Here is a 14,687-nt window from a genome sequence, read left to right on the forward strand (position 1 = left end):
ACTGATAGATGCTGTGTTATGCTAAGTGAAAAATGTAATGCCAAGTGAAAGAAGCCAGATACAGAAAACCCCATATCATATGATCCTATTTAAATGAAATAGCCAGAAAAAGCAAAGCCTTCTTGGGGAGGGGGTACCAGGGATCTTTTGGAGTTGATGGAAATGTTCTAAAATTGCATTGTGATGATAGCTGGACAACTGTAGATTTACTTAAACATGCTGAATTATACACTTAAAACAGCTGAATTTTATGACAAATGTATTCCTTAGTAAAGCTGTTTTTAAAAAGGAACTCTAGGGGCCGGCCCCATGGCTTAGTGGTTAAGTGCGCGCTCTCTGCTACTGGCGGCCTGGGTTCGGATCCCGGGCGTGCACCGATGCACCACTTCTCCGGGCATGCTGAGGCTGCATCCCACGTACAGCAAGTAGAAGGATGTGCAACTATGACATACAACTATCTACTGGGGCTTTGGGGAAAAAAAAGGAGGAGGATTGGCAATAGATGTTACCTCAGAGCCAGTCTTCCTCAGCAAAAAGAGGAGGATTAGCATGGATGTTAGCTCAGGGCTGATCTTCCTCACAAAAAAATAAATAAATAAAAAATAAATAAAAAGGAACTCTAGTAGTACCAGAGACATTGATGTCAAAGATATGAAGAGTTTGAATAATATTGTTTTAGGAAAAGTGAAAATGAAAAAAAGCAATATTTCTAGTTAATATATTTTTAGATAATATGATTTTAAATGTGTGAATTAAAATTTAATAAATATTAGAAATAGACATTTTATTATTTTATCTATGTTGAAAAGTTTATATATTCAGAATTACAGGTGAGTTTTAAAGAGAACCATTTTATTTTGAGTAGTATAAACAAAACTTCATTTATAACATAATAAACATACCTTCCATCAATTTCACACTCCAAAGAATAAAACCTCGCACATAATTAGAATTTACATTTTGCCTTAAATATTCCATAATCCATCTGTGTCAACTTTGGAATTTTAATCTTGCCTAATACTATGAAATAGGATAAACCTTGATCAGTGGCCAAATCTGAAAGACAAGAAGACACTATTGTCATCTAAACAGTTCTATTAGGATATTAACTTTTAAAAAAATAACTGTATACTAACTCTTAAATAAATCATATTTCTGTCTTTAAGTGCCAGCTATCTAATGGTGCTAAAGATAATTGCAATTGTGTATTTTAACTCAAATATAATTTTTTTAATGAAACCATGTTTAAAGATTTATATTTTTCCAAAGTCTTTGGATTACAATTTAATAATCTAGGTTTATATTTTTTTTTAGGACCCAGGAAAAAAAAGAAAAGAAATCTCAATGACCCCAACCTATTTGTATCTGCTGAAGAGGTAGGACTAATGTACAACTTTAAGAAATTAGCTATTCTACATTGTTTTAAGCTTTCTAATAACGTTATCCTTTTTTTTAAGTTTGGCCACCTATTGGATGAAAATATGGGATCCAAGTTTGATAACATTGGCATGAATGCCATGGCTAACAAAGATAATGCAAGTAAGTAACTTGAATTTTTTATTGAGGTTTTAAAATAGCCTTAACTTAGAACTTCTGAAGATATAAATATTTTTGGAGGACCTTTTTACAGTAAGAATGGATAAAATGGTTCCTTACAACCTGGAAGGAGTGACTTTTTCATCTCTCTGTCTAGGGAGCATCTAGGATTAAAAACTATTTAGACTATAGCAAAAACGACTACAGCCTACAAAAGTTACTTTGGTTTTTTTAGGGAGGCAGGCTGTTTTTATATAGTATGAGTTTGCTAAGTAACTTTGTTAAGTGCTTTATAGACCTTTTCATTGTTTCTTATATTGATAGTTACTGGCTACTGTTCTTTCACCAGTAAAATGTCAAGGGAAATAAAATCTTTAGAGCATTTGTTCCTTTCCTGTCCTAGTCTTTTATTTGTAAAACAGTAATCTTTGATAATAAATATAGAGGGAAAGCAACACACAGGCAAGGGATTTGCATTGTGGATGGGAAATGACTGTAGGCTGTGGCGGACCAGGAGTTCCCATTACTCAGTAGATGTTCTCTGGGGCCATGAAGAGTCTATAATGTGGTGTGCTCATCTTTCTTCTCCCCACCCTCAAAGGTCTCAAACAGCTCAGATGGGAGGCTGAACGAGATGACTGGCTACACAACAGAGATGTGAGAAGTATCATCAGGAAAAAGAAAAATTTCAAAAAGAAGAGGCCAAAAACCACTCAGAAAACTAAAAAGCAAAGAAAATGAGTGTTTTCTAAATAAACTGTAAATTAAAATTCAACTTACTGCTAATTTTTGCTGTTCATCCATTTTTCTTGATCTTGCTCTCTGATTCCGTACATTCCAGACTGTTCAATGGATTTGTAATAAACTATAAATAAAAATAGCTGTCATTTATAAAATCGTGTAAAAGTGTTAAACTACATTGAGAAAAATCAAACTTTTTTTCCTTATTTCTACAGAGAAAAATTAAAAAGCTGATAATAGGATACGCATTTCATGTACAAGCTCTAGCATCTCTACTTATCATTGTAATGAGTACTATTTATTAAGCATTACTTGATACCAGATACTGTACTGAGTGATTAACATAATGTCATCTTGTTCAACCCTTATAACAGTTCATGAGGTGGGTCTTATTATCTCTGCTTGACAAAGAACAGTTCCAAGAAGTTAGCAAACCAGAGATGGTTTTAAGGTTTGACTCCATCACCGTCTCAGATCCATCTCATTCCACAGTCTACGTTCTTAACCACTGAAAGGATTACAAATCAGCCCATTAGCTAACTGCACTCATCTCTAGAGGAGAATTTTCTCCCTTTCTGTATTCTCAGAAAGAGCTAAAATAGGGATGAATAGTATTTTTGGAAATTGACATCACAGAATAAAAAGTCATGTAGCCCTTAATTGGTCATAAAGAAATTACTTAATTTATAGGTTACCTGAAAAAGTTGTTTTGTACTCTTACTTTTACTTAGGGAAAAACATACCTTCCAAGATGAAGGGATATTTCTTGCTCATTGTTTGCCTGAAATCTGATGAAAAAAGAAGTCTTAAAATTAGACATGATTAGAAATTAATTGTATTAACACATGGGCCATAATTTAGTGCTAACTTTAGGGTCTATAAGATAGGAATCCTATAGATTAGAAATTTGTGTTAAAGTGAAATTTATTCCTTTTGGATAGGGTCTAAGTTGCTCTTGTGTTACATGGTAGCCTTCTATAGTTACTTTGGAGTTTTTAAAATTTGGCCTGTATATATGATATAATTTATTTAGAAATGGTATTTAAAAGCAAATTTTCAGTGTTAATGTGTAATTCCCTTTTGTAACTTTATGAATTTTTTTTTTTTTTAAAGATTTTATTTATTTTATTTTTTCCCCCCAAAGCCCCAGTGGATAGTTGTATGTCGTAGCTGCACATCCTTCTAGTTGCTGTATGCGGGACTCGGCCTCAGGATGAACGGAGAAGTGGTGCCTCGATGCGCACCCGGGATCCGAACCCGGGCCACCAGCATCACAGCGCGCGCACTTAACCACCAAGCCACAGGGCCGGCCCTATGAATTGTTTTTATGGATGCCATTTTACCTTGTTATGGAATTAGAAACGACTGTTGTACCCAGTGTTTGAAGCTGATCCTAAACTTTAATTGCTTTTAAATACTGTTGGATGTTTTCTTTTATACCCTTACAGTTTAAAAGTATAGCGATTTTGTGACTATCCAATAGAATCCTGGAACAGTGTTTGTTCTAGTGAAGTACTTTAAAAGACAAATGACAAGTTTCAAAGATGGCCACCACCCCAGGACTACTATTCCTTGCTTTAGGGAAAGAGAAAGCACTTCCTAATTCTAAAAGTTGAGGGCTCTAATATAAAATTTCCCCCCAAAAATGTCAGAGCACTTTCAGTGACAGCCAGTGGCATGGGAAAGGTTTTTAGCTGCCAGTGCTGATGCAGAGGAAGAACTCTGCTAGCCTGGGACACTGGTTACTTGACAGTTCAGCTGTGCTACCTCTTGCTTTCTCAGTCTACCAAACAAGGAGGTATAACGGGCAGGGTGAATTTCTTCCGTCTCTGCTCCCAAACTAAACCAGACCAAGGACACTTGCTGTATGCCCCCCACTAGTAAAATCCATGGAAGTGTGAAACACTTTCCCTGGTCTACAAACATTTTTTTAGGGAGAAGTGTCAGTCTACAATAATTAACACCTAGTTTCCCCTTGCACCCATAAAAATGCCTAATACATTAAATCTGAAGAAGCAATTTATCTTAAAATGCCATTTAGCACCTAAAATGCATTAGGAACCTGCACACCCCTCTAAAAAACGTTAACTTATGAATTATGATTACCTTGGCTTGTGTTCATCTTATTAAACAAAAAATATGCTCCAAAAACGCCCACAAGTTCAGCTACTAAAACTCCTTTAAAGATCTTCTTTGCCAGTGGTTCCATAGTGCGGGCCATCCTAAGTTCAACAAGAGCAATTACATGTAAACCTGAATGAGCATATTCAAACTTCATACCACTTCTATAAAAATAACTCCAATTCATTCCCACAGTTTGATTTATTATCTATATAGGAATAAAACTCCAAAGTTACTGTATACTTGTTTGTATTAGACATGGCCCACGTTCCTAGTTTTCAATCTCCGTGCCTATGGGGCACAATGAACCAAAAACATGATTGGATAAAGCACAGAAAGGAGAAAAAATTGAAGGCATGTAAAAAGAACTAACAGTTTACGGAACTAAGATTTTCAAGGTTTCTAAGAATACAGAATGGTGGGAAATAGGGTAAGTTATTTTTTTACCTGGACTAGGAATAAAGATATAATCTAAGGGACACAATATGTGAAAGCTCTTTGTAAAGTACCCCACAAAAGTAAAGTTATAGTGGTTGTACATGTTTTATAGCTGGAGGTTTTCATTTATTTATACAACATATATTGAACTATGTGCTGTAGTCCAGGCATTTTATACAAAGTTGAGCAATAAACTAACTGGTTCTTGTTCCTGAGGAGCTGCTATTCTAACGGTATTTTCAAACTAATTGCATCACCCAAAAGGCTTGTTAAAAATGCACATTCCTGGGCCTCGGCCTGCAATTCCCCTATCCCCAGATTCTGATTCAGCAAGTCTAGGGTTGGCGCCCAGTAATCCGCCCTTTAGCAAATGACTAGTACACATGAGGCCCCTGGACCACAGGAGGAAGAAGACTGACCACCATCACCCAGTAAGTGGCAAAACTAGACTTTAGCTCTTGATTCTCTTCCTGTAATTAAAATAAAAGCTAATCAAGAGAAAGCTTTGAGTCTTTAATCTTTTTCTTTTTTTGTGTGAGGAAGACTGGCTCTGAACTAACATCCATTGCCAATCCTCCTCTTTTTCCTGAGGAAGATTAGCCCTGAGCTAACATCTGTGCCCCATCTTCCTCTATTATGTATGTGGGATGCTGCCACAGCATGGCTTGATGAGCAGTGTGGAGGTCCGCCCCTGGGATGCGAACCTGCGAACCCCAGGCCGCCGAAGCAGAGCGTGCGAACTTAACCACTACGCCACTGGGCCGGCCCCGATTTATTCTTTTTCTAAAGTAAAAGCTAAACAAGTAAAAGGGCTATATATCAAGAAAATAGCATATATGACTCTTACTGAATATATGAAACATAAACCCAAGTTTTCACTCCGCCTCCCTATAACCCCAAAGTCAAGAACAAGAGGAGAACCGGTAGTTTCTAATCTCCGGATTTTGATAGTGTCCTGTGTATGCTCTTTGTCACACTGTTCTCTGTCCTCTGGGCAGAAATGACATGTTCTCTAATACTCCACAGTCCCAGCTCTCTGCTCACTGTCATGCATTTACTCCATTCGCTTTTGACTCCTCTTCACAATGCCTGAGGTTGGGAATGATTAATACCCTACTTTTGTAGGATTATCCTGCTAATATCGTCACCAGATATCCCTTCCTCACAAAATTGCCTTCCCTCATTTTGATAATGTGATCACCCTGGGGACGAAAAGATTAAAACTTTATTATTCTTACCTAAAAGAAATGAAGCAGAGGAAGTTTAAAAAGAACTTACAAATAAATTCAAGAGGCAGCTGCACGGGTGAGAAGGGAGAATTGTTTTGCTCTGTTTACTACAATGCTGTACACTACGGACAGGAAATAAGTCAAGATCAGTACAGGGAGCTCTCGGGGTTTTTTTGCTTTTTTTATTACATAAGTTTCAGGTGTACAGCATTAAAATTCGACATCTGTATACACTACAAAATGATCACCACCGCCAGTCTAGTTACTATCCATGACCATACAGTTGACCCCCTTCACTCATTTTGACCACCTCCCCTTCACCCTGGTAACCACTAATCTGTTCTCTGCATCTATGAGTTTTTTATTTTGTTTGTTGGTTTATTTTGCTTTGTTTTTTATCTTCCACATATGTGTGAAATCATACAGTATTTGTCCTTCTCCATCTGGCTTATTTCACTTAGCATAATACCCTCAAGGTCCATCCACGTTGTCACAAATGGCAAGATTTCATTCTTTTTTATGGCTGAGTAATAGTCCGTTGTACATACATCACATCTTCTTTATCCACTCATCTATCATTGGACACTTAGGCTGTTTCCATATCTTGGCTATTATTGCTAAATAATGCTGCAATGAACATAGGGGTACATGTGTCTTTCTGAATTAATTTATCCACTTTGGATAAATATCCAGAAGTGGAATAGCTGGGTTATATGGTAGTTCTATTCTTAATTTTTGAGGAATATCCATACCGTTTTCCATAGTGGTTGCACCCATTTATATTCTACCAACAGTGTACGAAAAGGTTCCCTTTTCTCCACATCCTCTCCAACACAACTTGTCTTTTTTATAACAGCCATTCTATCAGGTGTGAGGTGATATCTCATTGTGGTTTTGATTTGCATTTCCCTAATAATCAGTGATACTGAATATCTTTTCATGTGCCTGTTGGCCATCTGTATGTCTTCTTTGGAAAAATGTTTATGCAGATCCTCTGCCCATTTTTTAATCAGGCTGTTTGTCTTTTTGTTGTCCAGTTGTATGAGTTCTTTATAGAGTCTGGATATTAACCCTTTACCTCCTGGGGTTATTTTTAATATTCAAGGGGTGAAAACAACAAAACAAATAAGGCCCGCCTGCAGCCAGACCCACAGTGCAGGGAATCCAGGCAAAATTTTGTTTTGTTTTGTTGGGAGAGGGTGAGGCTAAGAGTTCAAAGTATAAAGTCTAAATAACACTGCATAATAAAACATTTACCTTTCTTAAAATATATATATACATTCCACATTCCAAGTCCCTCAGCTCAGGAGAGGTGTACAATTATAACGACTGACAAAGCCCATTTGATCAAGACCACCAAAGGCATACCAGCCCACGACAAAGTTGGGTTACTAACCGGCAAACGAGGAACAAGATAAGACAAGATTTTGGAGAAGGATGGAACTTAGGTGAAGTTTAAAATAAAGCAGTCCTCTGACGGGCTCAAAGAAAAGGAGCGCTGTGTGTCATGGGGTTAACATCACACTGGACTGAGCAGCTCCCTGGGAGTGCACAAGCTTAAGACAAATGTGCAATGTTGGGTCCGAAAACCCCTCATCTGTGCACAAAAGCTGGAAATCGACACAGCTCAGCATCTCCAGCCAACATGATTTCAAACAGCAAGGTCTCTCACACTCTAGATGTCGGAGAACAAGGCTTCTCAGCTACGTCCCTGGGTGTGATTAGCAAAAGCAGTCTTTCCAGTTTTCTTCCCACGGGCAAGAGCCAAGCAAGCAGCGAGGCCTCCGAGAGCTGCCTCAGGCTGGCTACCCACGGTCCTCAGCCCCTCGTGGCCGCCCGCATCCCCGGGCACCCCGCTCCCACCGATCTCCCTCGGTCCTCCGGCGCTTCCCCGCCCGCCCGGTTCCCACCACGCTGCAGCCGGGCCAGCAGCCCACAGTCGCGGGCAGCGCAGGCAGCACCGTCCCGCCGCCGGCCCAAGGTCGCCGAGCAACCCGGAAACACTCCGGCCTGTCCCGCGCTCCTCGGGTGGAACAGCTATAGTGACACCCGAGTGACCCCCATTTGACCCCAGAGCTCTGGGGTGGCCCCCAAAACACCTGCCGCACTCCGCGCTTTGGGGAGCCCAAGTCAGGCCGCCGAGCTAGAGCCACGCGCCCGGGTCCTACCTGAGGTGCCTACATGCGGGGCTGCGCAAGCGCAAGGGTTAGCAGAGCCCCGCCCCTGCCGACATTGGCCCCGCCCCCAGACCGTAATTACCATTTATTGCGCTCTTACTAAGAGTCGATCCTGACTGCGTGGTGCTACATAGATTATTTTATTTAATCCTCACGACAACCCTATGTCATAATAGGTGCTATGAGTATCTCATTTTATAGAGAAGGCAAGAGGTTTACCCTGTCCATAATCACACAGCTAATTAGAGACAAAACTTGGATTTGAACCCAGGACACTGACGGGAAGGCCTGTGCTCAATCGTTTTTCTACACCCTGCGACCCGAAATGTGACAGTCTGCTAGAATCAGCAATATCGGCATCAAAAGGGAGCTGGTTAGAAATGCAGACCTACCGAATCAGAATCTGCGTTTTAGTCAGATCCCTAGACAATTCTTTTGCAAATTAAAATTTGAGAAGCACTGCATGTACTGCCTTCTAGGTAGGAGAAGGAAGAGGAGGAGAACTGGAAGGGGAAGGGGAGGAAGGGGAATGGGAAAAGAAACGGCTACTAAGGTACCATGTGCAAGACAAAGCCTGAAATACACAAAATAGTTAAGACACAGATCTACCTTCACAGAGGTTATAGTCTAGTGGGGGGTAAAATATAACCACAAATAACTAATTAAAAGTACACAATGAATGGGGCCTTGCTTCTGATCTGAGGGATCCATGAAGTTTTTAGAGAAGAGGTGCTAGTCAGCTGTCAGTCAATGTCAGGTAGAGGAAGTGCCTCCGAGGGGGTCTCTGAGACTGCCCCAATTTTCCTATCCGATCCCCGCAGTCTGGCCCACATGGTTCATTTGCACGACTAAACTATCATAAATCACAAGAAATGTGGATGTGTAAACTATGTTCATTTAAAACATGTCATTATTAGTCAAGATCACTCAGGTCTACACAGATCCGGAGCTCCAAATGATCTCTTTCACTGCACTACATCAATGTTACTGGTATCCCCAACGTTTGGGCTTTGTACAGTCTCTTGATCTCTTCTACCTGCTCTATAGAAATTGCCTCTGGCTTGAACCTCCTTTCTATTAATATAATGTAACTGATGCTCTCCCAAGCTTTTCTCATAAGATCTCTTTTTGTACTATGTTGTTTTTTATTTTGTCTGTTATTGTCTTTGCTGTCATAACCTATTTTTCTCAAAACTTTTTAGAACTCTAGCCCCGGGCATCACCTACTTTGTCGAGGTTCCCCTTTCCCCTCCACCCAGGACATCCGCAATCTTAAGAGATTCATCCTCATTCAAAGATTCACCCACAATAAATATTTTTCATTTTAAAAGCAACCTCTATGACTTTCAACAAACAATTTGTTTAAAATATATATATATCACTTAAGACACTACTCCATGCCTTGAGCTGCCAGGCCCTACTACATTGGTTTCAAATACCAGAGCATCAGTGTTAAAGGTACCAGGATGACAAAACAAGAGGAAAAGTTAATTGGTATGGTTCAGATTGAAAAAAGAAAAGAAAAGAAACCTTGATAACAAAGACTGAGATAATTGCACGGGAAGAAACTCAATCACTTCCACTGGGGAGTGTATATAAACTAATCGAGGGAGGTTGTTAATTGGGGTGGCAGTTTCCCAGTATCACACAAAACTTAACATCTCATACCCATTTCTTACACATCCTGGACCCACTACAGATTTCACAAACATGCTTTGAGGTAAGGAACACTCAGCCACAAGGTTTAGGGCAGGAAAAGCGCAGACTCTAGTGGAGACTTTTATCAAGCTGATTCGATCAATGGATTGGGGTAGAAGGCAGAGGGTGTTGGGGCAGGTGGAAGAGACTCTGGTGGCAGATTTTCAAATATCACTGATTCTAACAAGTCGCAGGTGTAAGGGCTGTGCCTCGGCGTAATTGGGGCAAGGAGGTAATTAACTTGCCCCAGTCCCAAGCCCAGAATGCAAATGCTCAAGCTCCTCGGTTCAGAGTCCAGTCCATCCTCCTCCAAGTCTCCAGCACTTCCCAAAGGGTCCTTCGGGGGCTGTGTACTCCCAGTGTGATCTTGATTTGCTAACTCTGGCCAAGGGATGCAAGCAGCCAGGGAGAAGTTCTCCTTTTTGCATCATGCCCGAGGCACAGAATCTGGCTCAAGTCCCAATCTTCTGTAGCAGCCACAGTTCAAGGGCAACAGGGATCTCCACATTAACAAGGACCGAGGTGCTTTGCTGTCCATTCTCCCATGGTTGCCTCAGAGTAGGAGCAGCTAGCCAACCTGGCCGAGATTCTCAAGGCAAAGCTCTTTCAATTACCTGACCTGAGCCAGCAGAGATTAGTCTAGATGATCCATTGCTGCTGGGTGCCAAAGGACACCTTACTGGACAAGAGGGGCCCAGGAGCTTGGTGACGGCCCAGCCTTCCCTTCAGATGGCCAGAGGACACAGCGCAGTGCAGAGCTGCAGCCACGGAGGGCACTGTCCCTGAAGCAGGGGCGGTGGGGGTAGGACCCCTGCCCTGCAGGCTGCCAGGGGCTCCAGTGGAGTGGTTCTCCATCACCCTCAGTCCAGGAGGCCAAAGCGTTACCAGAAAAATAGTCCTGGATCCCAAATGCTTCTAGCATCCACCATCTCCTGGACTCCATTGCTGCCTTCCTGGTGTTCAACTTCTGACAAAGGGAGTCAGTTTTTAGTAAATTCCCAAAATACAAAGAGGTTACACCTCTCTCCCTACATGCGAGATTTCACAGTAAATTTCCATCCTGACCTACACTGGGAAGTAGCACTTCTCTTGCTAAAGAAGAGAAAAAAGCACAACTTAATCCTGAAGGGCACCCCCACTATGAAGAGAGGAAGATAGCACAGGAGGACCTATTTACCTGCCCCTAAAAACCAGCCTTGGGCCAGTCGGGACACAGGAGCCATATGCTACTTGGCCCATGGTTTACTAATCAGACTTGATTTCAATCACTCTTGACATTTTATTTGTCACCTGTTTTCTCTCTCTCTCTCTTTTTTGGTAGAAAAAAATTAAAAGAAAAAAAGGTAAGAGGGAATGATCTCTTCATCTCAAGGAAAGGAGCTTTAAATACGCCTCCTGTGCTGCTGCCACCAGAAGCATGAGCCAGGCCAGGGCAGTGCCGTCCGAGAGGTCCACCATCATTTATCCCAGGCCTGCGTGGGATGCAAGGAGCTGAATGGGAAGCTGCGATTTCACAGAACATGAAGCCCACCTGCCCTCAAAGGCCGGCCAGTGCAAATGCATCACACAATCTTGGTTATTTTGTAACCATTTGTGCTATTGTGTCCCCCCATCATGCATGCCAATACCGAAGAGTTGAGTATGTAGAATTGTGAGGTTGACAGGTTGCCCTCAGCCTAGGAGACTAACAAGAATCAGAGCTCACATTACCAGTTCCAAACAGTCCCCAAATCCTCTTATAATTACAGGCATTAGTGTCAGAACAGGATCCAGCCATATTGTCTTTTTTAACATTTTACTCACTAAGAAGCAAGAAAACGACAACAACAACGTTTGAATTAATGTCTTAAATTTTACTTCCCCAGGAGAACAAAGACTCTTTACAATGTAAGGGACAACCCCACTAAGCAGCTTGGCAGGGAGTCCAATCCTGCCCCTTTTCTTGTTTGGAAGGGAGATTCTGAAATACAGAACCTTCCCACCTCCAGTGAATAGCATCCTATTATTATGTAATGTAATAAGACCTTCAAAGGGGAGTGCTGTATGGAAAGATAAAAATAGTAAGACACTCAAAAATATTCTAATTTTACCTTTTTACACATTGTTTAAAAAATAAATAATCACAGGGGGCTGGCCCGGTGGCGTAGCGCTTGAGTTCCTGTGTTCTGCTTCCGTGGCCTGGAGTCCGCTGGTTCGGATCCTGGGCGCGGACCTAAGCACCGCTCATCAAGCCATGCTGAGGCGGTGTCCCACATAGAGCAAGGAGAAGGATGTACAACTGTGACATACAACTATCTACTGGGGATTTGGGGAGAAAAAAGGAAAAAGGAGGAAGATGGGCAACAAATGTCAGCTCAGGGCCAATCTTCCTGAAAAATAAATAAATAAATAAATAAATAATCACAAATGTAAGTAAAACCTAGATACCTCTTCCTAACTAGGAACTCTCTTTGGTCAGTTTTTCCCCTCTGTAAAATGGAGATTAAAAGTTGCTCTCCCACCACCTGCCTCAGTAAGATATTTTATGTTGACATATAAAATTTCCTCAATTCTATGATGCACGTTTCCATATTTTTACACTTCTGAAATTGGAATGCATCTCACAATTGATGTATACATTCGATATAGTATTTGTCCCAAATGCTGTTATTAAATAAAATGTTCTAAAATCGAGGGAATTTATTTCCTTTGTGGTCATAAAAATCTTTCTCCTCAGAAGCTAAGATTTCTTTCTTCAGTGAAAAGTCCCATGGCCTTGTGTCTCATAGAAGATAAAGAAGCGCAAGAATGCAGTGGTGCTAACAACCAAACCTGGGACCTCTAAGAGAGATCTTGCTGTGATTGTCTTTTTGCCATGGGACTCGTTTGCTCTGCCTGCATTCCAACCCCAGCTCCTCGAACCACTGACTCTGCTTTGCCCCTGTAAAACTCCAACTAACCTACCTGTAAAATGGTTGCGTAGGGGAGGAAGGCATATTCCTCTACCCTCTAGGTTCTTCTGGCCGGAATTAAATTGACATGAGACAGAAAAACAAGAGAAAATCAACAAAATTTAACAACGCATATCCATGGGAGAGACCCAAGAAAACTGAGTAACTCACCAAAATGGCCAAAGCCACCACCTTAAATACCATCTTCAGCTAAAAACAAAGGAGGATGGTAGGGAAAGTGGTTTGGGACTTCAAAGGAAAGGAAGGCAATTCATATGGAGATGGAAAAGCAAATGTTTGGTAAACAAATATTTTCCATACCTTGCAGAGACAATGGGACGTGGAGAGGACTTGGATCAAATGGGCCTTGCTAGGTTCCTCTCTGTCTACCACATCTAGTTCGTGTTATACTATAGCTATCTATGGGGATAGCTTCTTCCTGGAACAGGCCTTCTATCTTAAATTCTTTTAGGTAGTTAGGTGGGAGGCCAAAGTTTCTTCTTGAGTCTTTTGTTCTTAAAAATAATTGACCCCAGCCCTGTGGCCGAGTGGTTAAAGTTCCATGTGCTCTGCTTTGGCGGCCCAGGTTCACAGGTTCAGGTCCTGGGCGCGGATCTACTCCATTCACCAGCCATACTGTGGAGGTGTCTCACATGCAAAAAAATAGAGGAGGATTGGCACAAATGTTAGCTCAGGGCAAATCTTCCTCAGCAAAAATATAATAATAATAATCAAGCCAAAAAGTCACATTTTGGGGTGGCAAATTCTGATCCCCCCAGTAACAACAGTAACACTGATTTCATAGGGCTGTTGTGAAGTTTCATTAAATCATCTGTGTAATCTTCCCAGCTTGGCAGGATGTTTGGTACACACAAGTGATCAATAATGTTAGTTATTATTTTAATCGATATATGAATGACTGCAGCAGCTTGGTAACTGTGCATAACTGGGAGTTAACTTCTTAAGTGTTAGCATTAGTTTAGAGAAAGGTAAATATAATTTAAAAAAAACTATATTCCTAGAATTAGAGGGAAAAAATGGAAGAAGAGGAAGGAGAATGACGTGGAGAAGAGAATGGGAGACAAAGAAGAAAACCTCAGCATAGGTTTATGGAAACTCGACTTAAGAAGAGGCCAAGGAGAGTCAAGTTTGACCCAGAAAGTGTACTCTACAGGATATAGGCTAAATTACTGTAACAGACTGCAAAAACCCAGTAGCTCCAACAAGATAAACAACTGTACCCTTTCACATACAGTTCAGAAGGAGGTTTGTTATATGCAGGGTGGGTCATGGGGGAAGGGGAAGAGTCTGTTTCACCAGGTGGTCGAGGAAGCTCGGTTTCCTCTATCCTATTCGTCTACCATTCCTTGGAGTGCTGTTTTTCTCGGAATTAGCAAGTCTGGCTGGCCAGCATCACGTCTGTCCTCCAGGTGTGGGAAAGAGGATAAAGAATTAGAGAAGAATCAACTTCCTCTGTGGAGGACATAACCCTGAAGTTGCACACATTACTTCTGCTCACCTCCCACCAGCCCCAGGGCCACGGCAAGCTGCAAAGGAGGCAGGAATGTAGCCCAATTTATCCAAAGGAAAAAGAAGAGAGTGGCTGCTGTAGAAACACTGTGCCACAGAGAGTGAGCATCTGACTCTAGAGACCATGAGCGGCAGGGAATGAACTCAGGACAGGAGACGCCATTGCCTTGTGTGTTCCCCTTGACAAAGCAGCTCCCTTTATGAAGCATACAACTCTAATGTTAAATGGGGCAGGAAGAGTAGCTTTCATTATCCCCATTCTACACAGACTTTTGAAGGTGTATTAT

General features: G+C 41.3%; 2 protein-coding genes across 4 annotated transcripts in view; one reads left to right on the forward strand and one right to left on the reverse strand.

Annotated features, from left to right (window-relative positions):
• Nucleotides 1–2,432, forward strand: part of CEBPZ (CCAAT enhancer binding protein zeta) — a 25,642-nt gene extending 23,210 nt beyond the window's left edge. The window contains exons 14-16 of the mRNA XM_004418140.3: nt 1,315–1,376; nt 1,458–1,539; nt 2,138–2,432. Coding sequence (XP_004418197.2) covers nt 1,315–1,376; nt 1,458–1,539; nt 2,138–2,277 — 284 coding nt within the window. The 3' untranslated portion in view covers nt 2,278–2,432. The remainder of the gene's footprint in view (nt 1–1,314; nt 1,377–1,457; nt 1,540–2,137) is intronic.
• On the reverse strand, nt 832–8,269 carry CEBPZOS (CEBPZ opposite strand). 3 transcript variants are annotated; one of them, XM_087436890.1, is made up of 5 exons: nt 8,234–8,269; nt 4,384–4,499; nt 3,021–3,065; nt 2,317–2,401; nt 832–1,056 (listed from the first exon to the last, which is right to left on the reverse strand). In XM_087436890.1, the coding sequence occupies exons 2-4, from the start codon at nt 4,496–4,498 to the stop codon at nt 2,319–2,321; spliced, it is 243 nt and encodes an 80-aa protein (XP_087293016.1). In that variant the 5' UTR covers nt 4,499; nt 8,234–8,269; the 3' UTR covers nt 832–1,056; nt 2,317–2,318. The 3 variants fall into 3 exon arrangements, with proteins under 3 accessions (XP_087293016.1, XP_087293017.1, XP_087293018.1); XM_087436891.1 differs by lacking the exon at nt 8,234–8,269 and adding an exon at nt 8,165–8,194; XM_087436892.1 differs by lacking the exon at nt 8,234–8,269 and adding an exon at nt 6,115–6,286.
• Nucleotides 8,270–14,687: the final 6,418 nt, after the last annotated feature.

Source organism: Ceratotherium simum, chromosome 11 (genome assembly GCF_057802395.1).
Source record: "Ceratotherium simum simum isolate JZ-2026a chromosome 11, ASM5780239v1, whole genome shotgun sequence".
Lineage (NCBI taxonomy): Eukaryota > Metazoa > Chordata > Mammalia > Perissodactyla > Rhinocerotidae > Ceratotherium > Ceratotherium simum.